Below are 22,329 nucleotides of genomic sequence, written 5' to 3'. Positions count from 1 at the left end.
GTAGCCCTATGCTGGACTCTCTCCAGTAGCTCCATGTCTCTCTTGTCCTGGGGAGCCAACATCATCACATGTATCAATGATTATTTTACAAAAGCAGGAATTYAGAAAGATTATCAGCTACAAAATCTTCTCCATTTCTTTGTTTTAATTGGACAGAAGAAAAGCGACCCTTTGATTTTGAGTTCTTTGCTCAGCTGCTTGAGAAGGTCTTGGCAGATGAGGAAAAGAGGAAGCAAAAGACTGTTAAAAGCCAGAAACCAAAAGAGAAGAGACCTTTGAGGACTCGGAAGAAACCAAAAGGTATTTCAAAAGAACTCTTGAGATACCATTATAGAGCAGTGATGTTAATGTTGCTTCAGTAATGTATCACTAACAAAGTGAAAATCACATAGGAGATCTTCTCCTTCCCTCTTCTGAATAGGGCAAGAGAATTCTGGGTTCATAGCATAATTTGTTTTCGGATGTAGTTTGCTTATGTGCAGGAAGGCAATAATTGTTAGTGACCAGTTTCCTGAGGGGCATTTTCTGTAGGTCACGCTGAGATTGCTGCTCTTCCAACATCTGAAGCACTGGACTACTAAAGGGATATTTTAATTTAATATTCAATAAATATCTTCATGAGTCGCTGGTGAACTCACTTTTTAGAATCCTTGGGCCAAAACTTTATTTTTGATGCCCTGTTTTCTTCCATGACTTTTCATTTAAAATTTTAACTTTTCTTTTTTTAAGATGCTATTTCTCCTTTAGCTGCCTTTGGAACCCTAAAATCTGAAGGCTATAATTCTTTTCAGGAAATCTTGTAAAAACTGTTTCAGTTTTCTTGTCTGTTTAAAATAAAGTATAAAGAGTGTGTTTAATAACAGCTGTATAGTTTCTATACAGCTGTTGTATAGTTTCTGTATTACTTTAATACCTGTGAAAGGACTCTTCAGAGATGTGTTAAAAACAGTTGGATTGACATCATTTAATTGAATTCCCAGCTAATTTTGTAGATTTCTTTTCCCTGAATATTTGTTCTTAATATCATTAACAAGGAGATAGGTTCTTGTGGAAGAAACAGCTGAACAACCCTTAAAAGGGATCCTAGCTAGGAAGCAACATTTCAATTTAATTCTTAAAATAGAGTTGACTGTTGCTTTTCTCTAGCCTTAAATCAGATCTGATTTAGTAGAAACATTCCACATAATAGGTTTTATAGCTACATGTAGAAATTGTGTTCATAATCTTTAATTATAGGTTAATTGTACTTTGTATGTAAAATAGTGTGTGCATGTATAAGAATAAGAAAACATGTATAAGAATAATAAAAACAGTGGGGAAAATGTACTTGGTGATTGTCTGATGTTCTACATAAATACACGATAATGACCAAAATGTTCTGGAARAAGGAGGGAGAAGAATTTTGGAAGCTGGTTAAAACAGGAAAAGAACAAATTTGTAGCTAGAAAATAATCAAGCCTTCTTATGCAAATAGAAATGACCGACTAAAATCTGTTGATCAAAATTACTTTTTCATGATATACTTTCTGCAGCCATAATTACCTTTTTCTGTAGAGACAGGAAAATTGTTTTCGGGGATGGCAATGCCTGTTCTTCATGGACCTAAAAGTGATCATGTAATCTTCTAAAAAGTATTTGAACAGCAACATTTGCTCTATACATCCTATATTGACTTTACACTGATGGAAGTGTAATCTTATGCACAGAATGTGTTCTGTATTTAGTGTTGCAGTTAATCTATGCTGAAGCTTTTCTTTTTAACCAGTAACTGAGCTCTCATGGACCTACTTGTATGCCTAACAACATGTTGACACTGATATATGAATTTACAAGATGTTGCTATTGGAAATATCTTCAAAATTTGTGGCTCGTGATACTTTTATCAGCTTATTAATCAGGAACCATACTGTCTCAACAGCAAAAGCTGCCAGTGCAGAAGCTGCTAGTGATCAAGATAATTCTCAGAAAGACAGAAATTCTGACGTAGAAACAGAAGCAGATGCTGTGATGGCTGAGAAGGAGAATGAAGATTCTTCGGGCATTTCTGAACGGATGGAAGAGCAGGTTGCATTAGAGCCAGCATTAGCAAAAAAGAAAAGAAAAAGGAGGAGAAAAGATGATCTTGAACAGGAAGTGGAGAATCTTCCAGAAGAGACAGCAGCCCCTTCAAAAATTACTGTTGAAGGGAAATCCTCTAAGAAAAGTAAGAGACAAAACTGCTCACTTGTAAATGTTCAATATGAGGTCTTTACGTAAAGACACTTTGGTCTTAAAAATGAGAACTGGGATTTTAATTTGTTACTGATCTGCTTTTCAAGATTATAGAACTGTGCTTTTCAAGAAGTCAGCTTTCATACTAAATCTAAATACTATGTTTTGTTTTAGCTGAGAGCAATTCTCTTAAACCTTAATTGTGTAATTTCTGCTGCGATTTTTTTTTGTTCTTAATTAAATATTGCTTTACTGTAGCTGGTAGGTGGGAACTGGAATTCTGTGCTGTTACCTGAATGTCCAAATTGATTTCATTCTTATTAGCAGGAAAAAGTTTATGTGATACAAACAGTGATGATCATACTACCTCAGGAGAAGAACTAGACAGTGTTACTGAAGGAAAGCAAGATCAGACTCCTGTTCTAGAAGAGGAGAGAACAGAGACCTGTTTACCAGTAGATGGCATAACTGAAAGTGATCTCAACTTGCACAGGTAATTTTTGCAATAGTAAGCTTAGGCAAAATAAGAAATGGTTTATTTTTTTTAAAATTGTTTGAATATATTGATTCTAACCATCATGTTAATGAACATAGATGGGCAGGATTTTCAGTTTCTCAGAACTGAAGATGTGCCCTGCTATGTTTTAGTCATTTACTTTCAATTTGCACCCTCAGTGTATTCTCTGCCCTGATGCTCTCCTTGTTAATCAGTTTACATCAATACTAAAATTCCCATCCAAAATTACTTACTTTTTTCCTTGGGGGTGGGGGAGTGGTTGATGGTGGTGCTTGAAGACTGGCTTATTCTAAACACTGTCTTAAAACTCTTAACAGTACTACTACTATTTCTCTCAAAGGAGTGCTTGGTAATGTTGCTAGGTAGTGTTGCTATATGCTTGGAATTTTTAATAGGGGTTTTTCTTGTGAGAAAGGAAAATTACTCAGATTTTACTTGTGCTGAACTTGTGTCTTGGATCGAGAGGCAAAATTTTACTCTCACATTTGAACGTTCTTTTACTAGAAAGAATGTGAATATTTGTATTTTATCTTTTTTTATATATGAAAGTGGTAAATCTAAAAATTTACCGAGGAGCTGTCTGTGCTGCTTCCGAATTTTGCATGTTAAGTGCTCTATATAGTTATATTGTAATTGTTTGCTGTTTTCTAACAGTTTTTGTGAAACATTTACGGGCTTTAATCCCTCACAGGAAGTGTATGGAAGAGCAGTAATTCTCATCTTTGACCTTAATGTAGATTGTTATGGAAGATCAGGGAAATTCTTTTGTGTACAGTATTTTAAACTATAAAGCCTTCATTTAAGGCTGTACCTATTCTAGAATATTCAGATTGTATTTTTTAACTTTTCTTGTAATGACATTGCAAAAGTACAAAAGTGATTTTAAAGCTCATGTCATGGGGATATCACTAAAAGTTACAGATGTTTTAGAGAACCTGATGTAGAATTTGCATACTGCTGTAAATCTAAATTTTACTATGCAACTCAATCTGTAATGATATCAGCTTTCTATTAAAATATGTTTTATGTTTTCATGTGCTTTTATTGATTTCAGCTTTCAGAATGGCAGTGATAGTGTGCTAGAAACAGAATCTGCTAAACTGAGAATGCTAGATACTGGAGATGAAGTACCACAGGAAAACCAGCTTTCGAAGTTCCCAGTTTCAAAGGAAATTAAAAACAAGGAAAGACAGTCTGAAGAAACTGAAGAAGCAAAGGTATTTTCATTTTTTAAGTAATTCTGTTTTCTTAAGATCTTTCTCTTTACCAATAGCAACGTTTGTGTAAATTAGAGATGGTTTTTGATATATTTTTGTAATGTTTTTACCACTTGGTGCACAAAAGGCAACAAACCTGAGACCATCAACAAAATTTAAATGCTATCAATTTGCTTAGCTTTATTTTTTTTTTTTTTTGCTTTTGTTATACTAAAATTATTCAGAAAGTGTAATGCTCATGTTTAGCTTATCTAGTAGATAGTTTAAACATTTAAACAGTTTAATTTTTCAAGATTGAAGCACTATAACATCAACAGTGAAATTTGATGTGCTACCTTGGAGCAAATTTCTGCTGGCCTACACATATTAGTGAGATGTTGACAGCCGATTTAGGCAGAGAGAGTATAGAGCTGTTTGTGTTGCTTCGAAATGTAGACCTCTATACCCTCCTGTCTCTGGCTGGTATGAGATGTTTCAGGAAAATATGGGAAACTGGACCAAGGTTGAACGATCTTCCCTCAGGTATGCTCTAATCTCTGCTAGCAGTTTAGGAACTTCCTGAGATTGCATGTAACTTATTTCATACCCCTTGATGGACCTCTTTTCTATCAATTTGTCTAGCTAACCTTTTGGATGTGTATGTACTTTTGTCATCAACTGCAAACCACAGCTGAGAGCTTCTTATTTTATGCACTGCATGAAAAAGTATATTCTTTAGATTATTTTAAGCCTGCTGCCTGATGCTTTAATATGATGCGCACTACTTCCATTGCTATATTCCTGTTCACCACCACCAAGCTATTCTTGTTAATACTGCTGTGCTGTGCTGTTTTATCCAGTGGTATCTTTTTTGAGCTGAAAAGTCCTGATCTTAAATTTCTCCTTATGTGGAAAATGTCTGTTTCTCTGGTTGTTCTTCTATCCTTTTATCACTAACTCGTTTTTGGAGCTTTTTCTTTATTCATTTGCAGAGTTATAGTCGGTCATCTCTGAGAAAAATGTTTAAATACTGGGCCTTGAAATTAGTTAAAGCTGATACTGTCTAAAGAATCAGTTATCAGCTTCACCAGATTAAAAGACAGAGGAGCCTTGTTCATGTTTCTACTTGTCATTATCTTATAGCAAAGAGTTTTTCAATGTTGCAGAGCTGAAGTAATAAACACTTATTTTGTTTTCTTACTCAGGACAAAGATAGATGCGACTCATGTAAACCAGATGAAAAGGAGAGTGCATCAGATGGTGATTTTCAGTCTGAAATAATGTGAGTAGAATTATTTTACCTTGCATTAGTACTTGAGCTAAATTTGCACTTACTTAATTTGGATATAAACTCTATTTAATCATACTAGGATTAGTTGGTAGAGCTTGATGACTTTTCTTCCTTATTCAAGGACTTTTGGTAGAAATTTTGACTGCTGAGGAGTGATGCTTTGACCAAAGCTAAGAATATTACCTTATCATCATGAGGAGGAAGACTTAACTAAGCTTAGAAAAGCTAGTTCTTCCGTGGCAGGTTACAGCAAGAGAGAGTTCTCTAAAGAAGTTTTACTATTTTGTATGGGAATCTCAGTTTTGCAAGTTGGCTTAAAGGACCTTATTAGTTTCTTTGAAACTGGCATATGTTCATCAAGAGCTCATTATCTGCACACCCCACATATATAATGTGTTCATACCTTTCTAACTGGACACCATTGCTCTTTGGAACTTACTACAAGTGTCTAAGTTGAGAGACACATCTCTGGAAGGTACTCCATCACTGTTCTCCTTTTTGGAGTTAATCTTTGTGATTATTTCTTACAGGGATGTCTGTAACTGAGCAGTGGTGTTCAACCTTCTTATATACCTAATGTTTCCAGTTTGTATAATCAGAGACTTAAAAATCCATAGTACGATTCTTTAAAGCTGACTTAGAGATAGTGTTCTAGTTTACATTTAGTTAGCAGCACTTCTAAATATGAAAGTTTCATCCATCCGTCCTTCCTTTATTGAAGGACAGGTCACTGTCACAGTTAAGATTGTTGGTACTCTCACGGTAAAGTTTTACTTGCCCTATCCTAGGAAATATATAAGGTAAAGTAGTAGTTCCCAATCTGAAGATTATCAGTAATAATACTGATGACCTCGCTGACTCTGGTAAACAGTGTGTGGAACCTAGACAAGTCTATTGCAGTCATTAAGTATACAGAAATTGTTACATACTTCTCATTCTTCAAGAACATTTGGGTGTTGACAAAGTGTGAGACAAAGAGTTTGAAAACAGCAAATGATGTAAACTGGATAGCCATGAAAGAGGAGGGACGGGAAAGGGAGACAGAAAATTTGGTGTATAAAATAAATCCGTTGTACTTCTGAAGCAGCTTCCTATTGTTTCAATTTTTAGTTTATGTTGAAATCAGTAAGCCTGTTCTCACTAGCTTCAATTCTGAATCCCCAGGAAAAGAGGTATTCCTACTGTAGCAGCAAGAGACACTTCCTTCTGGTATTTTACAGGTGAATTCCACTGAAAGGCAGCAAAGGTCTTGAGGTTTACTTAAGATTCTGTCCTTTAAGCAATCAAGTAAACTGACAAAAACTGTGTCTTTTATTGCTCATTCAGTTCTTGCTGCTCTTTAAGTACATCTTGGACCCTATGAAGAATTAACCTTATCTCTGGCAATAATACAAAATCTCTCTTTTTGTATCTCAAGGGAAACTGAAAAACCAGTATACAAAGGGCGCTTCCAAAGGCCTAAACCCAATTTAGCAAAATCATCTGGAAGGAGAGAAGCAGCAACCCAAGAAAAACTGGAGGCTGAGACTTCCTCTCCAAAACTTGTGAATGAAGCTGAAAAGGTCAGAAGGAGAAATGTTACTTGATCTGCTGTGTTGTTGGTATTGTATCCATTTTGATCAGTGCTGATCCTATGGACCAGCTACACTCTGAGAACTGCCTTTGAGGTATCTGTTCATTTGTCCAAGAATAATATTTCTTGTCTTAATTTCAGTGCACTGTGGAAGACAGTGGAAGTAACAGAAATGAAATCACAGAAGTAAAGAACATAGATTTGGAGACTACATCTGAGTGAGTATTAAGATTGCTTTTTCAGTCTACTGGTGTTAACTTACATCTTTGACTTTAATTGTTAATTTATTTTATTTAGTGCTATTATAAAAAGGCCTTATGCAGCACTAGCAGGGCAGATTTGTATTCATCTTGAATTTGGCTTTGACACTTTCTTCGATTGTATCAAATGGTACTACTGTAGAGGCACTTTCTTGGGAAAGTGGAAAAAGTGTTGCTTTGGAGAGTCAAATTTCCTTGGAATTTGGGGCAAAATGCGATAACTGAAAGTTAATATAGAGGTAAGACTTTAGTGGCGAGACAGAGTTGCGCAGGACTAAACCAGATTTTACTAGGAATGTAGATCTATGACTTTCTCTCACCCTTATTTCCCAACTAATGGCTCAGCTTTTGATGCTTGCACAAGCAGCTATTGCATGCAGTCTACTTAAGTTCCTCATCTGTGATATTTTAAAACCTTTTCAGAGGAGGTGGCAAAAGCATTAACTTCATGTCCTCTTAATAGGAAGATAAATGGAGTTTCCACAACATAAGACGAAAGCAGATTTCATACTCATATGAAGAAACTTACATAAGTGGGTGCAAATCTTTCCAAAGATAACTCAATATAAGATTCATTTCCAGTAAAGAAAGCTATGAAGGTCATTGAGCACTATGTAGGTTTGATATTAGGGAGTAGATACCATCATTGTGAATCCTTTGCTAATCTCTCTTGTGCAGAGAAGCTGAGAAAACTGTAATTCCGAAGACAGTGGTTAGAGGATGTCGACAGCGTTTTAAGCCAAACATTACAAGAGCATCTGGAAGGAAAGAGCCTGAAAAAGATGCAGGAAAAGAGAAAATGTCCCATTCAGAGCCTAAGGGAGAAATTAAAAAGGTATTTAATTGAATAAGGTAACAGAAAATAATATGTTTAACCTCAAAAAAAAAAAAAAAAAAAAAAAAAAAAAAAAAANAAAAAAAAAAAAAAAAAAACACCCTGTTGAATGTAAATGCAACACTCTTTTTTTTGCTGAATGTGACCAGAAATCAGCCACTTAATCTGCAGTGACAATATGATATTGCTTAGAGGATTCAGCTAAGCTGGGAGTTTTTCACACAGCAAATATAAGCATATGTGTTTGATCTAAATTTTACTGCACCTTTCTGGCTGATGTAAAATTTAAACTATGAATCTTCTGTATCTGTCATAGCATCGCATTTCATATCCTATTTTGGACAGTTATCTGGCTTGTTAGGTAATCCTGTACTTGATAAATGTAAAAGAATTAACGTCTTAATGTTCTATTTTTATTCAGAATACTGACCAAAGTAATGAGTGTGATACTACCAGTGCAGAATTTGCAGGAAAACATGATAAAGTCTTGGAGACAATGTCTCAGTAAGTATGTAAAAAATGAGAAGCTGTGCACTGCTCTCTAGATCTTTGTATCTCTCTCACTTTTGGTAATATTATGTAGAATGATAATTATAGAATTTTCTTGAGTAATTTCTGCAGTGAGAGGGAAGTTGAGGGAAGAAAAAGAACTTTTTTATGCATGGAATACATAGATTAATCATTTTTGTTTTTAAAGGAGAGCACTTAAATGAGACTTCAAGCAGGATAAATGCAAAAAATTGAACACTGGTCCCTTTAAAACGAAAACAAGCCTTCTTCACTAGCTTGTATACTGAAATATGTCCATTTCATTGGTGGAAAATTTTACATATTTAAATAATAGGAGTGAGTGTTTGTTCTTAAAGTGTGATTAAGTGCCAGATGCCTAGGACTGGCGAGAGGAGAGAGTGTGGGCAGCTTAATGCATATGTTAATTAATAAATGTTTCCTGCTTTTCTATTCAGTGGAGAAATGGTAACTGCAATGTAAATGCTCTGAGGAATGTATTTTACAGAAAAGGTTGTAAAACACGTTTTTCTTATTTTTAAAGGTGGATAGTTGAAGAGGATGGAGGGAGGTGAATTGGGGTTTGATCTGGTAGAAAAATACTTTAACTGTTACTGCTTTCATTAACCATGCTGTATAACTTATTGCTCAGGGTGAAAAGACAGAAGCTGATTGCTGGTTTTAATAAAGTGTTGCTGACATTTTCATGTTAGTAAGATTATGGATGAAGTTAATTGTATAGTCTCTGAACGTTTGCAACTTAATCCTTTGGACCCTTCATTAATTTAAGTTCATGTGCCTCTAGAGCAGATAGGAAGATGAAGAGCTATTATGGGTCAGAGGTCTGTCTAGAAGCAGACAGAAACATGAAAAGAGCCTGTTATGGGGTGAGAAAAGGTCTGTCTAGTGTGGTATCTTGTCTCCTATGGGGAAAGAAGAACAGAACAAACAAATGCTAATTTCCCAAGTACTCTTTCAGCCTCCAACAAATACAATTTTGACTTCTAAGTTAGCAGTGAATAGCTCAATTCTAAGTAAAGTGTAGGTTAATAAATGGAGAGGAAGAAAAGAGGTGGAGGGACTATTGCCTCTCTGAGACCCCTGCAACTTTCAGACATCTTAGGTACTTATGAACATATTTGTTTTTCCAGATCTAACAAAACAACTGGTTTACAAGAGGACAGCAAACAGACAGTGTTGAAACCAGCACTGCTGAAGAGAGGTCGAATGCCAAGACCAAAACCTCATATAGGAAGAACTACTGCAAGATGTGAAGTCCAAACAGAGAAAAAAGATCCTGAAGAGGAGAAAACTGAATGTGGAGAATTGGAAAAGGGTGCGACTTACCCTAGGAATGAAAAAAATGGTTCATGCCTCAAAGATGTGAGTTTCCTACTCCTAAGCAGTTGGATATGTGCAGTTAAGCACACTTCTTTCCTCTGGTGCCCAAGCAGATGCCTTAGTGACAAAGATTTATGTGCATACCAAATGTTCTTTCAGAATTATCTGAAATGTCATAGAATTTCCTATGGCTTGTATTTAGATTCTGTTGTCCATGGAGAGAGATTGCATCCCACTTCTCAGTTGTGCTAGGGGCAGTATCAGATATGAAAAGAGAAATGCAGAACAGGAAGGATGGTCTTGGAAAAGAAACTATTTCAAATAGTATATAGAAAAATAACAAAATTGAATTTTTATTTTAAAAGTATCTAGTGATGTTGGTTGCAGAGGAAGTAAAATCTTTTTGAGCATTTTTGTAGAAGAGGTATTAAAAGACCCCCCCTTTTTTTTTCCCCTCTCTACTCTTCTAAAGGAGAGGTTGAGCTTATCTTTTTTTTTCTTAGAATGAAATTTATATTCCCTTTAGGACATGATGGACTATGAAGACACTCAGGCGTGCATTGAGATGTTAGAAGATGATGTGTCTGTAGATTCTGAGAAGATGGACTCAATACATGCAAGCCAGCATTCCCCCAAAAAGTTCTCAGAAGCTGAAGGATGTGAATGTGAAAAGGAATCTTCAGATGTCTTGAATGATGTTTCAGATTTCAATATAGAGTAAGTTTGTTTTTTAAATGGCGGGATGATTAAAAAAAAATTGGTATCTCTAGGTATTTCATATTCAACTCCAGCAACTAAAACTTACAGATACAAACTCATTATAGATCTACCACTTATTTTTAATTGAGACAATACTAAAATAAAGAAAACTTGCAAAAGTACTAAATTTATCTGCTGCATATATTATTGACTTATAATATTGAGTGCGTTTTTTAAATAAATATCTTTTTTTCTGATGCTCAGTTCCTGTATTTATCTTTTCCATGTTAGTCCTAAAAATGCACCCCTATGTGCTTGTGTAAACCCCTGAGTATAGGGTTTTGGTTTCCTGTTAAGCTGTCCTTTTAAAGACCTGTATTGTAAATCTGCTGTGTAGTTGTAGATGTGATTAGACAAAGAAGGAAATTTGTAAAATATTCGTTGTAAGTGGCAGCTGCAGTTGTTCTGAAATTGAAAAAAGATCAAATAAGGTGATATCAAACAGATCACCAATTGAAAACCTGTGCCTCTTACAAATGGTCAATGTCAGTTACTTTGGCTATTGCTCTAAGAAAGCTAAGAATTTATATACTTGACTCCGATATTGGAGAGAATCACATACAAGTGCATCATATATGGCCTAGAGAGCCACTGTTGTCCCTGCCTTTGATTGTGCTTTTATTTTTTTGTTTTGTAGGAAACCTGGTCCTCAGAAGCAAGAGGAGAAAACCATTGTTTCATCAACTCGGCTATCGAGGAGTCGATTCCAGAGACCAAAGCCAAATTTAGGAAAAGCAACTGGTAGAAAGGATGTGCTGGATGTAAATAAAAGTGTATTACAGACTGATACCAATAAGGAAGAATGTTTGACGGAGTGTGACATCAGGCTTCCTGATGTAGATGTAAGGCTTTTTTTCCCCTTTAGTTCTAGCTGAGCCTTTGGCTTTGTGGAACTGAAGGGAATGATGATGATCTTTTTGAAAACACAAGTTAGTTTTAATTGAAACAACAAATTTTTTCTCAAGAACTGAAATTTCCTAAACAAACTCTCCTGCCTTCCGCTTAACTGTATATGAAGGATAATAGCTTACATCCGTTGTATGTTTTGTTATGTATCCAAATGTCTTTCTGACCAGTGGTGGGCTTGTAGAGATGACAGTGAAGAAAGAAAGTGCTAATAAGAGATGACAAAGAAGAAATCTGTTTATCAAGCAATTTAGTTGAAAAGAAACAAGCATGTGTTTTTCTTGGAAGGCCTGGGAAGTTATTAGCAAGCAGCTAATTGGCATCCTTCTGCAGAAAATACAATAGCGTGATTAATACTGAACTTCATGAACATTATAATATCTCCTTTTTGATTTGAATTAGCATATGACCTTTTCTGGTTCATGTGTTTTTGCTTTTTTAGAAAACAGAAAAATATGAAGTCCTGCAATYATCAGAATTCTTAGGAAAGGAAAACTCTTTCAGCGCTCAGGAAGCTTCTGGAAGGCCAAATTATCAGTCCCCAGAGGTACTTTCAAGATCAGAAGATGGTGAACTCAAATCTTACCCACCTGTAGATAACCAAGAAGAAATGTCGGCTACTGATGCAAGGTAAAGCCACTTCTATTTCTTGACTGTAACAATGAAGACGTGTAAAAAGGCAATCATTGGGCCAATGGATTTCTAACTGGCAAACAAAATCTAATAAAAATACTTAACTAGATGTCAATTCTCACAGTTTCAGCATCAATTGTGTTAAAATTGCAGTTATTTCTGTGCTATGCATCAAATTAATGAGCATTCATTTTTTTTTTTTACAGCTGGTATTTTGTCAGAATTGGCTTCATGATCTGGAACACTAGTTGCATTTAGTTTAAGCAGAAGAATGTTAGTTTGTCTTTCAGAGAAACCATGTGAAAGTTGCTTTAGTTTTATAGGAAGAGGTGGACAGTAAGATAATACCTCCAGTGAATTAGTTAATTCTCTTGTTGAAGTAGTTAGACTGGTGCTTTACATTTCTTGATGAAACAAAGATTTCTGTGTATGGGTTAAACTCAGAAGAACTTTGTGTTTACCGGTTTCTTTTAAAAATTCAGATGTGTTTTATAGGTAAATATAACTGGCCTGTGGTTTTCAGTGGCAAGCTTTTGTATTAAATTTCATATATATATATTTTTTTCTGTCTGACTTAGGCTTGATAGCAAAAATACTACTCAAGAAGAAAGCGAGCCAACTTCTCTTCAACCTGCCCAGTTAGCAAGGGGCCGATTCCAGCAGCACAAGCCAAATTTAAGCACTGTGGGAAGGAAGGAACTACAAACAGAAAAGAATGAGAGGGATAAAAAACCTCAAGCAGAGCATCTGGTATTGCAAGAAGATGAATTGGCCAGTGCTGTGTCTGTTGTCGTAAGTCTAATAAGAATAAATCTTTTGTTTTCAAATAAATGCTTTCAAGTTGCATGTTTTGTTTCATGAAGTTACATTAGAACACTTAAGAAGCATTCCCTGAAGCTGAAATGCTATATTGTATGGAAAACCCTCCAAAACCCTGGTATGTTGAAATAATGCAGGTATGAAATGAAGTCTGCAACCTCTATTACTCCTATCTTCTGGAAAAGGAGAACGTGATTTTGACTGGATTACATGATAGAAAAGGATTATGCACATTTAGGGAATTCGAGAAGAAAAGTGTATTTTATATATAGCAGTATAAAAATGAGCTTTTTGCTTATTTTACCTTTCCTGTCTGGATGAATCAAATCTGTGTTGAGGAATCCAGCATAAAGTATCAAGAGAAGGCAGAAGAACAGCTGTTTTAATGTAAGAATTTAGCTTTGACTGGCTTCACCATTATGGTGTCTGACATTGACTGATTTTTACCTGTGTAAAGTCGAGGATATTTACCTACATTGTATGTCCCACAGATGCTTTACTAGGCATGGTAATAGGTATAAAAATCCTTAAGAGTCATTGTAGTAGCGTTAAACTCTCTAATCATTTTGTGGGTTGCGGATGAATGATGCCATGGGTGCAGGCGTGAATTCGTTCTGTGTGGAGTTGACTGAAATGTGTAATATAGCTTAAACTTTCTGTGCCTGACTCATTTGTGGAGTAGGTACAGCTGCTTCTATTGCTGTCTGAACCTGCGTAGAGCTGTCTTGGAGTACGAGCGTGCTATGCTCCCAGAGAGGAGCAGGAGAGGCAAGCTGCAGATGCACTCGTGCCCCAGAGGTGCTGCTCATGGCCGACTGAGTTAGTTGCTTGTGGTTCAGCTTTGTCTCTCCTAGACCTGTGGCCCATGGACTGTGCATAGCCAGCGTGGCAAATACAGAAGTAAACCTCAGACACAGGTTACTTTAGCTTATTTTGTGACAGCTAGAGTGTCTGTACTGTGCTCTAAAATGTCCAAATTTCAAAGGTTTTCCAAAGCTTTTTTCAAAGGCCTCAATGCATTGTTTCACTAGTGCTCCATGTAATATAGAGTTGATTGAATGATAAATAGACAAATGTTATCCATAAGGCTTCAGTGCCTGTGGTCGTGATGAAGAGGCTAATTCTAGGCAGCCCAGAACTGAAAAAACTTACCTTGCTGCATACCTTTTAATTGAGTTATGTACGCAAGCAGGTGACTCAATAAAACAGCATGATTCTCTTCTGTGTTCATGTTAGGAAATCAACACTGAAATCTGTAGTTAATGCTTGCTTTTTTAATGAAACACACTTCTGTTTTTTTAAAAAAAATCTTGATTCTCCTTTTTTCATGGTGCAAGGCATAATTCTTATATTTTGTTGCAAATGAAAGGGTGAAAATGAAGTTATATTGCATCAAGCTGTTGTGTTGACTGAGGGACAGGCACAGCAAGAGGAGCCTCAGGTGCCCCATATGTCTGAAAATACATTGCATAAACAAAGCAGGTGAGATTAGAATCTAGCGAAATCATGTTTAAAAATTTTTCATTTGGTGTATAAATTAGACACATCTGCAAATGTCAATTCTTTTTTCCTTGTTTCCTGTCTTTCTCTAATGCTTAGGTTTCAGTGCCTGCAGGCAACCTCTTGCCATTGTTTATCTGGTACAGTTGTGCTCTGTTTAAACTCATAGCTCTTTTTGACCAAGTTTTTCTTTTATTTGGTTTGTATTTCCACTATAGTGATCATGCATGTAATGCTCATAAATTTTGCAAAGTGCCAGAGTTCTGTCTTTTACTGGTCCCAATGTGCTCTTCTGTTTTACTATTGCTTGTGTTAAAATAAGATTTTAAACATACATCAAGTTGCAGGTTCTTTGGTGTTGGTATGATTAGCAATAGAAATTTCTTTTCGCTGTCAAAAATGTTTTGACAATGAGATTTCCTTATTCTTTGTCAAATCTTAACCATAAATGCCAAAAATAGAAATATATATGTTCCAAAAGCTGTTTTCTTGATTTTTAAACAAAACACATGGTACATGAGAGTTTCTAATCATCTTGTATAAGTGTTGATTCAAAATTTAATGCAYGTGGAAATGTTTTCTTCCTCACCCTCAACTGAAGTCAAGTGACTTTTGTTTTGTTTTAAATATACTAGTGAAAAATCCATTTCCCCAGAAGGCAAGCTGGGGAACACAACACAGCTCTTAAGGAATCGATTTCAGAGGGCTAGACCAAACCTCAGAAGAGCATATAGCAAAAAAGAATCTCCAGTGGTGCAAAAACTTGCTGCTCTAGTTGAAGAAGAAGGAGAAAAAGGAGAGAGTCTCTCTATGGTAGAAGAGTCTGAGGAACCTCTTTCCTCAAAAGTGAGAATTCTGTCTAGATCTTTCTGACTATACTTACTAATATTTATCTCTATACCAGCTGCTGTTATGAAATGTTCAAATAAGCTGCTGTTTTCAACCCCTAAATTAATTTTTGACCAATGAGAATTACATTCTTGCTGCCTGCTTGCACCCTTATATGAGGTCTTCTAAAATTCTGTCTTAATTATGTGCTGCTCCATGTCTACATTTTTAAAAATTTTGTTAAATATAGACTCATCGTGTTTTTTCACTTAAACTTTAAAATTTCAGTCATGTACATTATAATTAATAGTTATATGCATGGCATATTTTGTTGATGGGTTTCTTCTGAACCCCTTGGTGGTGGTCACAAAGGAATACGTGAATGTCTTCCCTAAAGAAAAAGGGAACAGTGATAGGTGCCGTAAACTACTAGAAAATTTTTGAGCAAAATTTTGTTTCAAATTAACATCTAGATTGTAACTTGCAGTGCTTCATTTTACATCTGACGTATTTTGTGCTAATATTATCTTTCTCCCTAAATTTAAGGATGACATGGAAGTATTGTTGTCTGTGGGGAATTCAGATAAGAATGACAGTCCAGAGACAAATATAAGAAGTATGAAGTCAGAAATACTCTGTTCCCCTGAAAAATCAGCAGTTTCTCAAAAGACAGAACAAAAAGAGTGTCTATCTACAGAGGTTGTACAAAGCATTCAGGATACTACAGACAGGTAAAGTTCCATATTGACAAACTTTAAACAAACAAACAAAAAAGCTTTATGTATTTATATAGTTGTTTACATATAGCACTTTTTGGAGTGTAGGCTGAGCTATGTCAGTTGTATATTTACCTTCCATGAAGATCACTAGGTGGCATTCTTACATAATTTTAAGTGTATTTTTAATGGAATCGCAGAATTTCTCAAGACCGTTTTCTGCATTAGAGGAAGATTAGAGGAGGGTATTTTGCAGGTGGAAGTAGGACAATGGGAGCAAGCAGTCAGAGTTTAGCTGTTTGAATTTTTTACCAACACACTCCTAAGGTACAGCAGACTATGGATGTGGACCCTTCAAAGGACAAGTTTACTTTATGTTAGTCTACCTACAGCAGTTCTCAATGAGCTTGTTGTCTTAAACGTATTCCCAGTCTTCTCACTTTTCCTTCCCATCAGGAGAAATTTATGCAATGATTTGGTGGAGGGAATGCTTTCTATGCATGTGTAATATGAGGCAAATTGTGCTATTCACTTGTAACAGTTCTGGGCTATGTTATAGGCTACCTTTTGGCATAATCCTAACTAATACAGAGCAGCCTAAGATCAAATTATTTTACTGTTCTCTAAAATTCTCTTCTTGTTTCTTTCTCTCTCTCAATCTCTGCTTGGGGTCTCTCTCATGTCTTGTATTGCAGTCATATCTCAGTCTTTGTGCAAGGATTAATTTAAAAAAAAGCCTTACCTTACTGAGTCTTCCTAGCTTCTATGATGGGGGAATTTCCTCAGTCTTGAATTTAAAAGCAGAAGATTTCAGTGATCTTACTGATGTGAATGTGCTTGAAGAGACGTGAGAATTGCTTCCTGTTTCAAAACAGTAGTACCTTGAGCATTGGCATTAGTAAAGATGCTTCCATGGCTGCTTAATTTTGGGGGTCCATGGTGGCATAGCTGAAACTTTCAGTTGTTGCTGACTTTATGTTGTTTTACCTGCTCATCTAAAAGGTCCATTACTGAAGAAAACCTAATTATTTCCATTTTGTGGTGTTTTCTTCCCCTACTGAGTGGAGCTTAATAAATAAATAATAAAAATGCAGAACATGTAGGTCAGTTTCTGGGTGGATGTACTAAATATTTATTTGTGAGCCAGGCTTGTACATTCTATTTGATAGTTCCAGAGCACTGAAGTTTAAATTCTTAATATTTTGTAGGTCCAGTGATAACTTAAGTTCTGGAGAAAAAAGTAAATCAAGTGATACAAAACTGTTGCATCAAGTGAGGGACCCGCTCTGGAAGCCAAAGTCAAACCTAATGAGAGTTACTAGAAAGAAAGATCATTCTGAAGAAGGTGGAGGCAGAAATGAAGATGATGCTGAGATTAGAAATACAGAAGAATGTTTGATGTCAGAAAAAACAGAGGCATCAACGGTAAGTTTGGAATGTTTAGTTTGGGCCAATTTATACTTTAGTTCTTGTGCTCAACTTCTTAGAACCTTTGGTGCAGAAACCCAGTGTATGGATGTGAATGGTTAAGATGATTCTTTTCTTTTTCTACTTCACCTTTGGAAATAATGTTGAATAAATGTACTCAGAATCCAAAACCTGGGATTATTTAATATGTAGTTTCTTTCTAAGTTTTACAGTTTTTGTGGCCAGAAGTCTTCATTAGCATAAATACATGCTAACCCTGTTATCAACAAATTTAGTGTCTGCTGTGCATTGAACAATGAAAATTAAGGCAGCTATCTGATACCAAATACTACATAAAATCTGTAGAAGTATACTTACAGTTATTGATATATGCCTGAATAGCCTGTTCAGACTTCCTTCTTAAATTCCCTGAGCAGACCTGAGCTGGCCCAGACTGCTTCTTTCTGTCTATAATTATAGTATCTGAATCAAGCTGTTCCTTATTTTCTAAATGGATCACTAGAAATTTTCAGCTAATGCATCATTTTTGCGAAGTGCCCATAGTTGATAGAACTGCACTGATATGTTTTAAAAAAATTACACATTTTGAATAGAATTGTGTAGTGTGCTCAAATGAAAGTTCTTCTTCCACCCAAGCAACTCTTCTGTGATAATAGCTCTGCAAGAACTTTATCAAAGCAAACACTGTAAGTGAGCAAAATTTTAACACTACAGCTCCTGCAGGAGAAGACGACTTGTGACATGATCATGCTTAGTAGAATGCTGCCTGTGTTCTGAGAAACCTTCCTATTTGTGTTTGAATAATGTTCAAACCCTGCTGTCTAAATTGAGGTAGCTATTTCTTTCTAACTTGTTTCCAGGGCAGAAAAAAATAACTCTTCCCTTCTTTCAAATTGTTCTCTAAATTAGTATGTAGCTTTAGAAAAGAAAAGAGTTCCTCTTTCCAGCTGCTGAAGGGCTACTACTCATGGTAAGTTCAACAAAGACCTGGTCTGATAATTAGCAGCACAGAGAATGCAGGTGGCATGAAATGGTCTTTTATACTCTAGAGTCTGAAATTAAAGAAAAAGTCTTAAGCTAGCAGCAGAGGTGATAATTGGGCATGTGTTCAAGAACCTCAAACTTTGTTCTTTAAATCTGTTTGTCACTGAAACCAGATGTAAAATATATTTGGCACTTAACATGGTAATGATTGTTTTATCTGTTCAGCAAAACTCTAAGTTAGTGGAAGCTGCATCCTTCTCAGAGGCTACAAGAGAATATCATCTTACAGACTCTGAAGAAATATCCTGTAAAAGAATCAGGCGAGAAAGTAAATTCCAGTCTCCAGAGATTTCATCAGAGAGTGAGAGTCAAGAAGAAGATTCTCAGCATTCTGCTTCTCAGGAGAAAATGTCAGATGATCTCACAAGGTAGAAAACTTAATTTTGACTTTTAAGCTCAGCTGATTTGGTTTTGTTTTGTTTTTAAAGTTTATTTATCAGCCATGGTTCTAAAATTTTGTACTACAGGATGTCAGTCCTTTGGCTCCCATATTCCAGGTGCACATAGCTAACCCTGCGCCTTCTACGCTGTCTGTCTGTACTCTCAATAAGCAAACATAGCCAGCACTCTCACCAACTCATCCCAAGGTTCCTGCTTCTGCTTTCTATTCTCATTCTGTATCATTCATCTTAGCTGTTGCTTGCTAGTACTGTGCCACTGTAGGAGTTCTGATTTTAAAGGCAAGTACCCATGCTGGGGACAAAGGCATTGTGGTAATGTCCTAAATTAAAATGCTATACTGGATGCGTCTGCTGCTATATATTCTTCGCTCTCATTTTCCAAGGATGCTGGGTTTTTTTGTGGGGAAATGAGGAATTACTTGATAACCGACTGAGTCTTGAAGAAATTGCTCTTTGAGAAACATGAGCAGACAAGTAGTTATTGACTAACAATCCTAATTTCTACTCGTAAGTCAGATGAGCTAAATCATAGTTTGGGGTTTCTAGTATAGTTTTAGTAAAAGAGAACTGGAAATATTCTTCTGATATAAAAAGCATGCAACTTCCAAGTCCCTCAAAATGAGAATTAATCTACTTTTTCCAATCAAAGATTTCTGCATTCTGTAAATTGCTCTGTGAGACTTTTCAATACTCGAACTGTTTAATACGGATGTGCAATTAGTACTTTGTATGTACATGAAGTAATTAAGATTTCTAATGAAATAATGTCTGGACATATTTTTCACAAAAAGTAACTTTTGTTAGAAGGTAACTAGATCACCTTGCTGGTCATAGTGATCCTTTCTGTTTTATATTGATTTGTGGTGTTCCTTTTTTTGGAATATCTTACGTTTCATTGTTTTTAAACACGCTTTTGTTCTGTACTTCAGAAGGCAGTCCAGAAGATCATCAGAACGGATAGCCTCAAAACGGGTTTTGGAGCTAAGAACTGCTTCTTCTGCCTCTGAATGTGAGCCTGATCACAATGAAAAGGGGACTCAAAGACAAAAAATTAAATTGAATATTACTAAAGGCAAAAGTCTGAAATCTGCTCATAGAAGGAGATCTGGGAAAGAGCACAGAAGTTCAAAGACAACCTTGGTGACTCTCCGGGCTTCGCAAGAGGAGGAAGAAGAGGAGGAGGAGGAGGCAGCTGATGACTTTGAGCCAGATGATGCGGCTCAGTGTTTTGCACCAGAAGAAGTAAACAAAGCTCCAGTGTTTGTTCCTGTAGGTCTTCGATCTCCAAAACCCGTTCCTGTTCAGATAGAGGAAACCATGGAGGAGGTATGATGTTGCTGTGTTTTGCATGTGTACTTTTGTTTTGTTTGTTTTAAACACATGCTTTTCTTGTAACTGCATCTCTGTCCCCCCTCCCCCCCCAGTTTAGTTTAATTCATTAAGAATGGCATTGGCAGTAGTAAGGATGCTTAGTTGAAACATATACTTGATTTTGAACAAAATGTGTCATTAATCTAAGGTCTAGTTCATGTTATGAACTGTAAAACTCTGCAGGGTGCTCACTGGTTTACTAACTGGGATTGGATGTAGACACAGGCTCCTGTGTTTACTGTATGTTTTGAAGCCCAAGATGGAACAAATGGAGCACTTGTGAAGTTCACATTTTGTAGAATCGTAGAATGGTAAGGTTGGAAGTGACCTGTGGAGATCATCTAGTCCAACCCTCAGTGTGGCCCATACAGGGATTGAACCTGCGACCTTGGCATTAGCAGCACCGTGCTCTAACCAACTGAGCTAAACTATTTGAATGTTAGGAAATGAGAGATATTTTGGTGGATGTGTGTGTTCTTCCTCCACCCCCCCCCCCCCAACTTCCCAGTAAAGAATCACTTCCCAATCAGGAAACTTTTAACTGCCTTACTTCCCAATCAACAATCTTTTAACTGCCTTACAGCCTTACGTAGCAGTATTTATTGTGTACAAGTAAGAAAAAGAACAGTTAGCTCTAGATAAAAGAGCAGGAGAATTGAAAACTCAGTCAAAGCACTAAGGGAAGCTCTAGAACAGTAACAGACAGAAAAGTTGTTGCAGGGAGAGCTCTGCTGATTCCCTTCATCCTGAAGATCTGGAATATGTTAAGTGTGGGGATGATGTTCAAATTACCCTGAACGCTCCTGTGTGTTAAACCAAGTAAGGGACATGATTAGATACCTGAGAACTCATAAAAATGCAAGCCTTCAAAAACTGACCAAATTGAGCAGCATTTTTCATAAGAATATCATCACTGGCAGCAGTGTGACCTTTCTGTGAAATTTCAAGTCCTTGAGTTTCTGAAATGCGAAGTGACTGAAGTTCTTAATGGAAAGATGGTGTTAAAGAGGAAAAGAACACAGGCAAAACTTTTTGTATAAAGATTTCTCTTCATCATACATGCATTCTCTCTCTCTCTCTCTCTTTCGATATATTCGTGTACACACACAGAAAGTATATATAAATTTCTTTACATATACACATAAATATGTGAATATATAAACATACATATCTGCACACAGTGAATTTTTTATATATGTACAGATAAAATTTTGCTACATACATACATGATGTCAGTTGTGTGTGTATGAATTTTCTGTAAACTTACTTTGGAAGATTGAACTGCTTTTTCCCTGAAGACTTAGAGAGCAGAAAAAATGAGAAAACAAGCAAAGCTTTTTTGAGGTAAATAGCCAGCATGAAAGATATCAGACAAAAAGCTTAGTCTGGTAGAATAAAAAGCAACTAGAAATAAAGTGTTACAGTTGTCTGCTTCCAATTACGGTGTTACCCGTTATACCTCTAGTTCATACAACTCCTTCCTTCTCAAATCACATGGTATAGGACTTAATTTTGGGGATTTGATTAGATATTCAAGATCTGGTAAGTATGTATGTGCTCTAAAACTTGCTCATCCGATTTTCTTTTGGGGCTGATGAACTGAAATACTTTTAAAATTGTTTTTAATTAAATTATTTTTACAGCTGGAAATATCTGTAAGTGTCCCAGATGTGCAGGTGGTTACTGATGTTGAAAGTCTATCTCAAGTGTCTGTCCAGCCAGTGATGCAGAGGGAAGAAAATGTGAACACTTCGCCAGCTGTAAGAATGTCTCTCTCTCTCTTTCTTTTTTTTTTTTTTCCTTCATAGCAGGTACAAAACTACATGGCCATAGCTTAACAGACTCTTAACTGTCCCCCACAGATATAAGGGACACAGATACAGGAAAACTGTATAAATAAAATTCTCAACCTGTAAAATACCATTTTAAAGTCAGAGTAGCCTTTGGGCAGAGAATTTACTGGTAAGCATTGTATTAAAATTGCAGATCCGTTTTAGATAGAACTTTAATTTTTTGTTTGTTTGTTTGTTTGGTTTAAGGAAGCAAACATTCCTGAAAATCCGGAGGAGGACAAAGGTAGATATGAAATAAGATTATCTTGCTCATTGACTTATCGATATGTAAGTAATCTTGATAGAAGTTTGGAAGTTCATATATCTTAACACAACCATGCTCATGAAATTTGAGATGTGT

The 22,329-nt window shown here is 36.0% G+C and overlaps 1 protein-coding gene across 3 annotated transcripts in view; it reads left to right on the top strand.

The window, feature by feature from the left end:
- Positions 1–22,329, top strand: part of BDP1 (BDP1 general transcription factor IIIB subunit) — a 43,426-nt gene that overhangs the window by 9,467 nt on the left and 11,630 nt on the right. The window contains exons 8-29 of one of the 3 annotated variants that reach the window (XM_085322003.1): positions 157–300; positions 1,919–2,203; positions 2,539–2,704; positions 3,783–3,945; positions 5,130–5,206; positions 6,633–6,777; positions 6,930–7,006; positions 7,727–7,883; positions 8,305–8,387; positions 9,542–9,773; positions 10,258–10,448; positions 11,128–11,332; positions 11,839–12,026; positions 12,608–12,821; positions 14,218–14,330; positions 14,984–15,194; positions 15,723–15,907; positions 17,101–17,317; positions 18,530–18,732; positions 19,695–20,091; positions 21,780–21,896; positions 22,176–22,212. In XM_085322003.1, coding sequence (XP_085178129.1) covers positions 157–300; positions 1,919–2,203; positions 2,539–2,704; positions 3,783–3,945; positions 5,130–5,206; positions 6,633–6,777; positions 6,930–7,006; positions 7,727–7,883; positions 8,305–8,387; positions 9,542–9,773; positions 10,258–10,448; positions 11,128–11,332; positions 11,839–12,026; positions 12,608–12,821; positions 14,218–14,330; positions 14,984–15,194; positions 15,723–15,907; positions 17,101–17,317; positions 18,530–18,732; positions 19,695–20,091; positions 21,780–21,896; positions 22,176–22,212 — 3,807 coding nt within the window. Of the gene's footprint in view, positions 1–156; positions 301–1,918; positions 2,204–2,535; positions 2,705–3,782; positions 3,946–5,129; positions 5,207–6,632; positions 6,778–6,929; positions 7,007–7,726; positions 7,884–8,304; positions 8,388–9,541; positions 9,774–10,257; positions 10,449–11,127; positions 11,333–11,838; positions 12,027–12,607; positions 12,822–14,217; positions 14,331–14,983; positions 15,195–15,722; positions 15,908–17,100; positions 17,318–18,529; positions 18,733–19,694; positions 20,092–21,779; positions 21,897–22,175; positions 22,213–22,329 lie in introns of all 3 variants that reach the window. The other 2 variants (XM_085322004.1, XM_085322002.1) reach the window with 2 other exon arrangements.

This window comes from Rhea americana, unplaced genomic scaffold (assembly GCF_003343005.1).
Source record: "Rhea americana isolate MKP2758 unplaced genomic scaffold, rheAme1 scaffold_74, whole genome shotgun sequence".
Classification (NCBI taxonomy): domain Eukaryota; kingdom Metazoa; phylum Chordata; class Aves; order Rheiformes; family Rheidae; genus Rhea; species Rhea americana.
Note: the sequence above shows the minus strand (reverse complement) of the source record. Positions and strands in the feature narration are given on the sequence as shown.